The sequence below is a fragment of the Numenius arquata genome, chromosome 2, assembly GCF_964106895.1.
Source record: "Numenius arquata chromosome 2, bNumArq3.hap1.1, whole genome shotgun sequence".
Classification (NCBI taxonomy): Eukaryota; Metazoa; Chordata; class Aves; order Charadriiformes; family Scolopacidae; genus Numenius; species Numenius arquata.
In genome coordinates this window covers 38308069-38321011 of record NC_133577.1, presented here as the reverse complement: position 1 = coordinate 38321011, position 12943 = coordinate 38308069, and the positions used below count along the sequence as shown (strand labels likewise).

Here is a 12943-nt window from a genome sequence, read left to right as displayed (position 1 = left end):
GAATTTATTTTTTCTTTTTTAACATTTGGTGCTCTGAAGGCTCAGCATTCAAAGTGCTTTTATTGTGTTGGATTTTACAATGGGCTTAATATTAGCAGGGTGCCAAAGTGCAGCAGACTAAGAACTTTACAGTGTAGGTAGAATGTATTCTTAAAAGTGCACATAATAAAATTTATGTTGCATTTTATGTGTTTTATGGACTTCAGTAGTAATTTTATGATCTGTCTTATGGTAATTTTCTTTTGCATTCTTTTCTATAGTGACTAGCTATAGCAGAATTTTATGCTAAATTTAGATCTGTTTCAGCCACACCAGACTCACTGAAATCAGTAAGAATTTTTAGTGTACTTGGAAATAGTATTTGGTCCCAAGTGCCGCACACTACAAATGATGTATTTCTGTAAATTTTTATTATTGCTGATGGTATTTTTTAATTGCTTATCATACAAAATTAAATTAATGTGGGATAAAATACTGTTTTCTTTTCTAGATACTGCTTTTCAGGAATAGTTAATGCCTAGTATTATGCTTTATATGTAGATATTATAGATTAAAATAATCTTGTTTAAAAATTACTGTTTACATCTTCCCTTTAAATTTCTTAGGAGGCTTAAATTACATGCCAGTCATACTATAATATCCAAAAATTACTTTCCAAAAAGTAAAAGTGGTTGTCAACAAAAAAGAAAAAAAATCACTGTCAGAAGCCAGGAAATCACCAAGCAAGCCTGCTAATTATTCTTAATGGGCAAGATGAGCACATTAAGAAACAAATGAATACATCAGTGAAATGTAATTGAAAATCGACCTGGCAATAGTGCATTGCATCTGAGAATCTGCCTTTGTATTATCATCATCATCATAATTATTGTTGTTTTTGTTGTTGTTATCGCTATTCAGTGAGCGTAACTAACAGCTTTGCTTTGTGAAGTCTCAAGCTTTTGAGGATTTGGTTTTTCTTTTAATTTTTGACATTCTTCATATTATTCTCCATTTCATACTGCCACATGCAGTATCCACTATGTATGTTTTCAATATCTATATTAAGATATGTTATTGAAATGTAACAAGCTAATTTACAAATATGTTAATTTCAAATTATTGTTGTCATTTTAACCATCTAACTGTGAAATATATAGCTATATTTTATATTAATCAATGGACTTATGCATGAGGTTTAGGGAGGTTTTTAAAACGATATTATTATTTGAGTTACCAGTCCATTTAAAAGACATCACTCTAACTTACTCCTTTTGCTTATCATGGGCAGATTTTAATTGATTAACAGATCATTTATATTGCAAAATCAATAAAATAAAGACAGATGTTATTGCTTTTGCAGCTTTGTTCAAAACTTTATTGTTGGTTTACTGTGTTTTATTTAAGTTCTTTTAGGATCATTTAAATAAAGTATTAAAAAGAAAAATATAGATATTTCAAGTTAATAATAAAGATATACATATGCAGATTCATGCCCCTTTGTAATTTTGGGTGATATGCTTTCAGATAAGAATTTTACAACTTAGGTAATATCTATGACACAGTCATGAACATCAAATTCTGTTTCCTCAGAACACTGGGAGTATCTATACTCAGTTCAAAATGCCCAAATCCAAGCATGAGGTTCATTTTTAGTAAAAATTGTCTCCTATTTCAGAGAGGCTGTGTACCTTCTGCCTTAGCTCTGTTTCAGACCATGCACTAGTGACTTGAACTACTGTCTGAAAGCATCAATAATACAAAACATTGTTGCAGTGCACTATAATGGCCATTAAAATATAGTGTGTATGGATCTTTCAACAGTCCTGGGAAATTTAGGTTAGAAAGGTCATGTTCAGCCTGAGTGCCTGAAGACATGGGCTCATAAATTATTTAAAAAAGCTACCGTTAACATGTTTACAACAATTATTAATAGTTTTGCTCAGTTATACGATTTAAGTGCAGGGTAGCTTATTTATCAACAATGTTAATTCTGTCTCTACTTAAAAATAGCATGCTTTGCTCATGGAATTATTTCTGCCTGCCTTTTGCTTCACAGGTACAGACCATTCATTATTACTTCTCATTGCATATTGTAGAAAAGATTTAAAAGACGCTTCCAAACTACAGAGATTTTAAACCAGTTTTCTGTCACTCCATTTCTAGCTTTTGTCTTCACAAAATATCAGTTGTCTTTTTTCTTACATTGTTTGAATAGAGTCTTTCCTAAAATAACTTTTCTTAAATAGCCAACTAAGTTAGGAAGGCCAATTACTTGATTTCAGCAAAGCAAATAAAAAGATGCATCAGTGATATTTTAAATTAGACTGACACTAGTGTTCAATTTTCTTATAAGAGTGTTTGTAAAGAATACAACACATTTTGTGCACCTGGAAACATCCTCCTAACTAGCATCAGATTTCCTGTACCTTAAGTAAGAAAGAGGGATCATTGACATCTTTACCAAAAATGTCCGTTTAAGATAATTTTTTACACTTGAGAGTGAATCGTTCAAATATGTGTGGGCTCACACTGGGTGACATTAGTATTCTCATAGTTTTGGTTAATTGCTACACCTTTTCCTTCCAACAGCTTCTCACTAACCACAAATGATTGCTTTATGAGGATTATCTTTCTAGGCATAGATGACTGGGCACAGCTTCCCTTGAAACTTTTCATAACGTCCCGGGCTCTGGCCTGCCTGAATTGCTGCCCAAATTTGTGGCCTGATCTTCTGAACTGAAAGAAGCTGAAACATGAGGCTAAAGCATTGAGACACGAGGCTTGGGGCACTGTTGCGGTGCTTATGGGGAAGAAAAGGCATTTATTGCTTTGTACTATCTTGTATGGTGGTTCCAGACCATTCTCAAGAAAGCAAATGGACTAGAAACTCCCTTGCCTGTAGGTAAAGGAGCTCCACTGCGTGTTGGATTTCACCCAGACAGAGCCAAAGGTATTTGTCTTGTGGCAGGGCAGGTACTCAAAACCCATAAGCCTCCAAAATCTCAGCACTGTGATTTAGTGATACCAGTCAAAAGCAGCACAAACTAAACTGGACATGAAGTGACTGTGCTAAAAAATTTCTGTTCACCATGGTTGCAATTCTTGTATTCGTAAACAATAGTTGCCTTTAAAAGTAGATAAGGTATGGGAAGTCTGTTTTCAGTTCCCTCTATAGCTGCAGGGCTAGCAATTCCTTAAATGAAACAGTAAATATACATAGGCAGCAAGAGCAAGTTGCTGCATAGATAGATATATGGCTGATGTGCTGGAGTAGCAATGTAAACTCTACACTTCTGAAAAAAGACTGACTCAGCACAGATTAAAGAAGATCAAACAGATAAAAGTCATTATGAAGGTATTAGCAATGGGAAAATATTTTTTATTGTTTTTGTTACTGCACTAGTTTTGTGGCTAATTCTTAACAAATACACTACAGATGTAAGTGAGATCATCAGAAGAAACCAAGATGCAGGAGTATTTAAGGCTCAGAAAGTGTCAAGCTGGTAAGATTCCACTGAACTGTTTTACTGATTCTTGCATGTAATTGTGTATGTAATGTAAATGTGAAATGTATGTGAAAGTGTGACCTATATTACTGATGCTGACACAGGTGTATATACAATATAAGTAGGTAAGTGATGCAAGACAGAAATTTGGAAGTATTTTAAAAAATTTTAATTGCTTTTTAACATAGCAAATACCATATGATTAATCTTGGTGACAGAACCTCTCTTTCGTTTTATTTTTTTTTAACATACGCTGTCTGTTCAAGCTGCAGTTTATTGCATGGTTGAAATTTGGCTGCTTCAGAGTCAACCTTATCCATCGTACTGAATATGAGTCTTGGAATAAATGTACTTAAATCACTGGCAGGTTTAATTTTAAATAGTTCTGAGAATTCAAGGTGGCAACAAAGCCTATTTGCCTGAGGTAGGTGTTGTCGGAGCATCCATGGGAGGTTTTTTGGTCATCTTGTCTGTGCAATCAGTGTGGTGTTGTCACTGCAAGGACAGATGGGGAGTACGGCAGCCAGGCACAGTGTGCTGGGGCCCTTCTCTCATTGACTGTGTCCTAATGTGCAGGGCGACCCCAGCACTTTTCTCACAGTGCATCAGCTCTGTTGTCTCTGCGTTAGCCCCGATGGCATGCTCTGGAGGGTGAGCACTGTAGGGGTTCAGAGAATTTGGTTTCAGATCATCTTCAGAGCCCTTCGTGACCCACCCTGTAATAGGCGGTGCCAGTGACGTTAGCTGTTTATCTATTTCATTGAGGCATCTTCAGGTACACTGGGGACTGGAAGCAGCTGAAAATTTGAAGTATGTCCATCTCTTGTTGTATTTTAAAAGTAAATTGTAAAGTACTTTATATTCGTGGTATAGGGTTAAGAATTAGAATGTGCTTAGAGGTGGCTGCCTAAGAGCAAATAGTGCATTCTTATTTGTGGGTCTACATCTTCTTTTTTTTTTTTTTTGGATGATTCTCATTCCAGAAGGGCTCTTAGTCCTTCTCAAAGTGACAAAAGTAAAGCTGAAAAAGGGCTGAGAAAGGCAAGCTGTTACAGCAGAATAAGCTTATTAACATAGAGGGTTAAACCCATACGATTTTAATGGCTATCGTTCACATCATTTATCCCTATGCTTATGTAACCATTCTGTGCAGAGAAGTTCTTTTAAGTGAGCACTTAGGGTTAGAAAAATTCTGTCTTCATTAGGATGTGCGTGCATATAACTTAGAGATATATCTCTGGATCCTAATAAGTGCCTGCCAAGTAGATGAAGGCCACGTGGGCCCCAGGAATGGTCTTTCAGGTTCCATGTGCTGAACACTTCTTGTGAGCAGACTCAGACACTCATCCCTGCTGAGGAGAGGCTGTGTGGTACATCCATCCAAGAGCTTAGATTTTGTAGATTTCCAATTGCCATCTACTTTGTATGAGATTTCAGATTTCATCCCTTGTCAAGACTTCAAACCTGGTCTTTTAGATATCAATCAAAAGCACATTTTCTACCCTGTCCTCATTTACATTTATCTAATGCTTAAGGTCATTTGTGATCATTTGAGTGTATTTCAGAATATGGAATCAGTGAATAATAGATTTCAGCCTCACGCTGTGAAGAAAGATTGTGTTTTTACAAGACATGATGTTGTTTACTGGGTGTTAATAATCACTAATTAATAAACATATCTAGACGTCATAAAATGTTGCTTTTTAAGGAGTAAAAATGTCAAGTGTTTAACGTCTTGAGTGCAATAGCATTTGGGGCCTTATTTGCATAAATAAAATAATTAAATTACAAAAAGTGAAGTACTATATCAAAACAGAAGGCTCATTATAATAAAAACATACTTTGAGTATGTTTTTAGTTCTACATTCTTAAGTCTTTTGCAGATTTGTTGTAACAGTGTAAAGTTTTATAAACTAAGTATTCAAATTACTCTAATTCCAAAAATAATTATCATCTTGCATTTCTCTATATTATATACATAAATAATTGATTTCTTCTGTCAAAATTAAGGTTATGCTTTAGTTAGTTATTTGAGAAGGGTTAATTGATGGATCAGTCCTTCGGATTCAGTAATGACATGCAATGAGGGCAGTAACAAAGTTATTTGATCACTTTTCAAGACCTTGAATAAACTAAAAGGCTGATGTAAAATCTGAACTATTACCATAACCCTGGTTCACCTTTCCTGCAACTGAAAACCTTAGTTTTATAATGACAATGGGAGGGAAAAAAACCCATAAGCAAATGTAGTGTTTTGTAAGGAAGAATGCAATGCTGGCATGCAAAGTGAAATTTGATGGCTTCTTTTGTATTGATCAGAGCTTGCAGGCAAATTAAGATAGTGATGTATTTAAGTGTCTCACTGCAACAATAATTTAATTTGGAGAAGGCATGTTCCTTGCTCTAATGTATCATTTAAACAGTGTCCAGTCTTCTAACTTTGCACAGTGTTCAGTGCAAAGTTACAAGATTTTTTCCACAAAAAAGGCAATTCAGAATAGACCCTTCTCACTGCACCTTCATCTCACTTTGGGATCTTGTACTCTTTTCCTTTCACATAGAGTAGAAATTATCAGTATGAGAGTCAGTTTGTGATTGTTCCTGACATTTAAGTCTAGACTTGGAAAATATGCCAAAAAATGTCTGGTGCAAAAAGGAGCCATCCAGTATTAACCAAGAGAAGTAGATTAGGACAGGCTGCCATACATTTATTTATTCAGATTTATACAAAATGCAGTAAATGAGCACTTATCTCTCTGCTAACTCTTGATTATTGTTTAAAAGTACAGTAATGTAAGCCAAACTGGCAGTTTGTCATATTATGTGTTATAATGTAATAATAGATATTTAGTAAGCAGTTTACTTCAGCAGCAGATATACAATTCTGTTTATTTTTAGCTTCTATGATTATGTTCAGAATTTTTTGCTTATGTTTACTGGAAATAGGTACAGTAATGCCACCAAGTTACTAATAATGGCTTGCCATACTAAGGTGAATTATTAATAGCATGTATGAGTTTGATGTTGTTGTTTTTTTGTTTTTGTTTGTTTGTTGGTTTGGGGTTTTTTTGTTTTGTTTTGTTTTTTGCAGTTCAAAAGTTGTCCATGAATCACTTTTAAGTTTACCCCATGACTTAGCATATGAGTTATCCTGGTAACTGTCTTGGTACCATCAGCTGTTATTAGTTTGACATGCATTGTATTATTGTTTTGAACATGCTCAGCAATGATTAAATGTGCTATAGCAGTCATGGAATCTCAGGCCTTTTTCTTCTCTTTATTTTAATGTGGAAATCTTCCTGAAGCAGGAGTTTGGTTTGTAGAATTTTGAAAAATTGTTATTACAAATGTCATGTTGGAAAAGCTTTATCAAAGAGGAAGGCTTGCAGTATATTCTAAAGGTTAACAGACTCTGCTTGTCTTATCTGCCAGTGAATTTGTTCTTCCATCAGGTTCCCTTGTCTGAGAAGACCAAATCTGTTAAGAACAAAATTTGTATACTTATTGCTGATATGGAATCTGGGAGTTTTAGGTGTGAACAAGTCTGTTGTTTTGCTAAGACTTGCCTCAGAGAGATTACATTCCACCTAAGAGCACAAACAAGTATATACAACATCAAGTCAGTGAGAGAAATGCTTACAGTGTGATGCAGTCTTTGATTTCATTAGTAATAATACATCATGTACTTTTTATTCATTCTATAGTCAACGTATATGGCTAGGTCCCCAAAAGTGACAATTCCTTCTCCTTAAAGGTTAACAGATAAGTTAGAATCTGTTATTTGAGATTTTAGTGTTCCTTACAAATGCAATGAATTTACAAGCTTCAAAAATTAAACCTAAAAAGAAAAAAGGCCTTTCTAAAGACTAAATGGTGTTCAGTATAATAGTAGGATGAGGTCTCAATGACAGACTACTGAACTATATAGTGCTGATTCCATTCTTACATTAATTATCTCTTTCTCTGTAATTGCCAACACATGAATATTTTACTTTGCTGCAGTTCCTCAAATATGCTGGCTTTCTAACCTTCCTGGTTTCAACTGGTCATGTAACAGGTTCCACCAATGTAGGACAGCTTTAGTAAAGACTCCCACTATGTGTTCATTCTTCAAATCGACCTGAATGTTGCTAATTTCAGACTTTTTGAATGCATACTTATTGAACTTGTTGTGTTTGTCAACTTAGCAACCCTAAAGGAATCCCTTTTGTCCAACTACTTTTCCAGTCTCCCCATGTAACACCCTTGTGTGCACAGCATCTATTGGCAAGGAGAAAGCTGCCAAAAGGAACATTTCCTGCTCCTTGGTTAAAAAGAAAAAGCTCCTGGTTACTGCTGTCTTCATTTGATGACTTTATGTACGTCTGGGAAGAAACAGTGAACGGTCTGTCTGTTCGTGTCTGTTGTGAATTTGTAGCTCTCTATGACAGAAAACTCAACTCAGGTGGAAACTGTTCTATATCTCTGATCATACTTGCCCTTCTCTTTATCTTTTCCAGTTTCAATCTACTCCTTTTCAGATGAGGGTGAGCAGTACTGAATTCAAAGTGTGCGTAAATGATAGATACATGTAGGGGAATAATTATGCTTTCTGTTCCTCTTCTAAAAACGCCTAACAGTGATTTGCTTTTTTGACTGCAGTTGAGCATTGAGCTGATATTTTCATGACACTGTCTGTCACAACATCAGGGGCTTTCCAGTAATGGTCACTTCAGAGACCTTCCTTTTCTTATGAAGCTAGAATTATTTTTCCTCTTGTGCATTTTGCATTTATCTACACTGAATTTCAGCTGTCATTTTATTGTCCAATTACTATTTCATCCTTCTGCAATTCTTCAGTCTGCTTTTTTCCTTACTATCTTGAATAACTTCTTAGCATCAGCAAACTTTGCCACCTCAGTGCTCATCTCTTGTAAACATGTTGAATAGAGCACATCCCAGGGGAACTCTGTTGATTATCTCCATCCATTGTGAGAGCTGACCATTTACTACTACGCTGTTCCCTGTCTTCTGTTACGTTATTTAGCCATGCCAGGACTCTTCTCCAGTGGCTGTCTACTTTCCTTAAATGTTGTTGGTGAGGGTCTTTGCCAATAGCCTTTTGCAATCAGAAGCAGCCTGTGTTACCCAGATCACCCATATCTGAATACTTTGAAGAGCTCAAGATTTATAAAGCAGGACTTCCTTTTACAGAAGACATATCAAAAAAGGCCTCTGTGATGGAATTGTCTTCAGTTTCTTCTACAGTGAACACTGATGCGAAGAATTAATTTCACCTCTCTGAAATGTTGATATCTTCTTTGAGTGCTCATTCTATGTCCTGATTATCAGCTGGCGGGAAGATTAAGAACAAAAGGAGGAGTACACTCATTTTTGGCCTGCCTAATTCTATTATTATATTTAATTTTCCAGTTTATGATCCTTTCTTCATTTGGCTTGCAACTTCAACTTTTGTAGGAATGACATCTTGTTTCTTTACCATTTGGCCATACCAGGTGACTTTCACCAACTTCCAGGCCTCTCGTATTTGTGTATTTCACCCAGATATGTTGACTTGATAAAGTTGCAATTTATTTTAAATTGCATTGTAGTTTTGTCTGTCTTCTTTATGTGACCAGATGAAAATATATAAAGAGAAAAAATTGAAAAGCTAGAAAGCTTTGTGGAGAAATTTCTATCTGTTTAGAAGAACAGGGAGAAAAGCTAGGTACTAGCTAAAAGTATAGCATCACATTATTTTAAAAAATTCTTGCTCAAATCCTTGGCTATTTTATAATAGTCTCCTCTTAGCTTAAAAAACATGCTTTTGGTAAAGCTATTCCTTTTATACTGTATTGGACTGGACAGAAAAATGAGGTGGAGACTGCTGATATGAGAAAACTTACATCTGTCTTCCCAGAGCTTCAAAAGAAAATATCCATGAGAGGTTAGAATCAAAGGTTGTTTTATTCCTATGCTCTTTTGTGTATCCATCTTTTTAGCCAACTTTTACATTGTTCCTTAGTTCATGTTGTTACCATTGTACGTTTGTCTACCCTTCCTTGTCTACCTTGGCTCTACCTTAATAGGCAGTCATCAAGTACATTTTACACACTTTCAATAGGCTCTCTTCTTCACAAGCACTCTCAGCTCATCTCTGCCACAGACACAGGAAAGTCGGGGAAAACTTTAAATTTTGACAAAATGATGCTTACAGTGTTACCTATGTTTATTTCATTAATATTCCATTGATATTCAGTTATTCAAATGTTAACCAAGGAACTGAAAATGAATGGAGTTTAGGAAAGAGGCAGGAGATTGAATCAGGGTCTGGAAATGAGAGAGTTAAAGAGCTTTGTTTACTTAACTTGTCAAATAAATGACTTGATTGTTAAGAAATGAATTGATTTTGATCTGAAAGTCTCATGTGAGGAAAAAAATCTTTAATAGAAGATCACTCTTTAATCTAGCTTACAAGTACCTAACAATGTAGAAATTGAAGCTAGACAAATTCAGTCTAGAAAAAAATGAGATTTGACAGAGAGAATGATAATACATTAGAACATCTTTCCATGGGGGAAGTGGTAGTTTCTTAAGCCGTTTATGTCTTTAAATCAAGTTGGATATCTTTCTGAAACATGTATTAATTTTCTGAGATATATGGGCTTGATATAGAAATTTGAAATCTTGGGTGTTTATTATGGTCTCTTCTGCCCTCAGAATTTAAGAACCTATGAATTACAGCTTCTCTGCTGTTTTTATTTTCCCCCCATTCAGTCCTTCTGGACCTGCCTGGTTCACTTCACATTCTTTGGATATTTTTATGGGTAGACTATTTCCCATAGAGCAAGAAACTGTCTTCTTTTCCTTCGTATTTTTATAGGAAAGGAACTTTTGCGCAGCTTTCATTCACTGATCCTACCAGTATAGCTCTGCCACATGTGCTTGTGCTGTCTTGCATTTTGAAATTATGTATTTTTTTTTATACCATATCAGTCTGAATTAGAATGTGAGAACCATCCATTTTGTGCATAATGTACTACATGAACCTTGCTTAAAAGTAGTCAATCTCCTAAGTAAAGACTTATTTAGAATTTATTGATGTAGAGGAGGGATGCAAAAAGGCAAATTCACAAACACCAGTGGTATTCTTTTATTAATAGCATTTTTATACAAGGTATTCTTACTTCTTTTTAAAAAGTAGTCACACTTGTGCTGAATGTTGGGCTATATTGTATCTACAAAATTGAAAACTTTTTTTCTGCAACAGTTGTATTTATATGTAGTGTATTTATTATGTCCAAAAAATTTAGGAGCTTTTGATAGGCAGCAAATGTGTAAGTGTTAGGACTGTTATTTTTGAAGACAAAACTGTAATGTTCCCATCTAAATTTTAGCAAAATATGTTGTACAGAATAAGAGAGAGAAAATATGTTCTCGGAATAAGGAGTAAGAGAAGCACGTAATGGGGCTTTGAGCAACCTGGTCTAGTGGGAGGTGTCCCTGCCCATGGCAGGGGGGTCGGAACTCGATGATCTTTAAGGTCCCTTTCAACCTGAACCATTCTATAATTCTACGATAACTTTATCATACACTTTTAAAGAGGAACTTTTCCTAGGCAGGAAAACCTGGATAGAATTATAGAATATCTCAAGTTAGAAGAGAACCGCAGTTGGGTTTGGTGGTTTTTCTTCTTTTGTATTACCACATTAATGTGATGAGCTTTCACCATGAATTGTTCTACCAGGCATTGTTATAAACACAGAGAAAAAAGGCAGTTTGTGTTAGAGAATCTGTGTTTTAAGGCCAGAGACAGATATGGTAAGGAAAGATAACAAGGATAACTGTAGTCAGCATAATAGACAAAGTTGGAGGCATAAGAGCAGCCTAGCCTCTTTTTGGTTTTTGTAGGTGCTATTTTAAAGGAGAGTTTCAAGGATAATTGAGTAAGTCTGTGAATGTTCACGGACAACACAGTGGAAGAAAACTGTAAAGGTGCTTGCCTGAAAAGTTAAGCGGAAGATGTAGACTGACATTAGGGCTGATTAAAGAAGGGTCTTGTCCTTTCAATATTGAATGAGAGATACAATAGGGAAGTGAACTGTTGTGAAGCATTTGGAAAAGAAGACTTGCAACTTACCTGGAGGAGTACGAAGAGAGAAGTGACAAGATCAGGGTTGTAGGCAAGAAAAACAATCTTTGCAGCAGCCTACTGAATAAATATTAATAGGGCAAGACTGCATTTTCCAAGAGCAGAGAGAACAATATTGTGATGTTAAGATGTAAGTGATGATGACATGGTCAAGGGTTCAACTTGAGTGAGTAGACAGAAACTTCTTAGATGCTATGCAGAGATGAGATAATAAGCAAAATCTGAACAGAGCTGAGGTATGCAAATGTAGAGGAAGATCTAAACTAAGTCTAGATTACAGACTGGCATTAATGGTTATGTCCAAAGGGATCCAGAAGAGGTGGTAACAACAATGCCTTGTTGAACTTTAGAGGTGATGAGCTTCTTACTGAGGCTGTGAAAAATACTGAGATGCAAGTCTGGGTACACAGTATGAAGTAGGGAAGTGGGTAGTTGGATTTAGCTTTTATGGATGAGATAGCTCCGAAGTATAATTCAGAGGAAGAAGAGGTTGAGGTGGAACACTGAAATTATCAGAAATGTGGGAAAGGTTTGAAGATAATCTTTAGAAGACCACATTGAAAAAATGGTAAGAGACAATTAATGAAAAAAAAGCCAAAAAACCAGAAAATAGTGCAATTAAAAATTCTAATGAATAGCAAGATTTTACTGGGCTGACGAGAGAAGAAGTGTCCAGGAGAATAAGGATAAAGTGTAGATTCGGAGCCTAGCTGAGAAAAATCATTGGTATACTTTGACAGGAGCAGGTAAATGATGTGGAAGTTGCTAAAACCTGCAAGGTGATTGTTAGAAGGCAACATCCTCAGCAATTGTAAATATCCCATTCAAATGGCTTAGAAACATGAGAGGAAGGGGAGAATGGTTGATGTTGGGTACCTGTGATTGAAAATTTAACCTTGGTCCCTTCAAACCAGGTATGCGCTGCAGGGAATGAGATGATGGATAGGAATACAAAGCAAAGTGAAGCAGTGAAGGTAAGAAAGGCAGAAGGTGGAAAAAGGAGGAGAAGTAAGAGCAACCTAAGGAGAATATAATATGAAAGATGGAGAAATGATAGTAGGCAAATTTTCAAAACTCCTCAGAGGAGTTATAATGATGGGTGTACACATTGCCTCTGTTGCTAAATTAAAATCCGTCTTCTTGATCTTTATACAGAACCGAGGAATCTCAAATAGAGATCAAGGTTAGAGAAACATCCTGATGATGCCTTTTGTTAATGTGTTAATGAACTTGCTTGGTTAATGTCATGGAAAAAGTCATATAAACCCCCAGACAAAACCTTTTACCTGAACCTGTATACTTACCAATGATAATGCTTTTCAAA

At 35.6% G+C, this 12943-nt stretch overlaps 1 protein-coding gene across 1 annotated transcript in view; it reads left to right on the top strand.

Moving 5' to 3' along the window:
* Positions 1–12943, top strand: part of CAMKMT (calmodulin-lysine N-methyltransferase) — a 219448-nt gene that overhangs the window by 179913 nt on the left and 26592 nt on the right. Inside the window, exon 7 of the mRNA XM_074168885.1 lies at positions 3419–3485. Within this exon, the coding sequence (XP_074024986.1) occupies positions 3419–3485 (67 nt within the window). The remainder of the gene's footprint in view (positions 1–3418; positions 3486–12943) is intronic.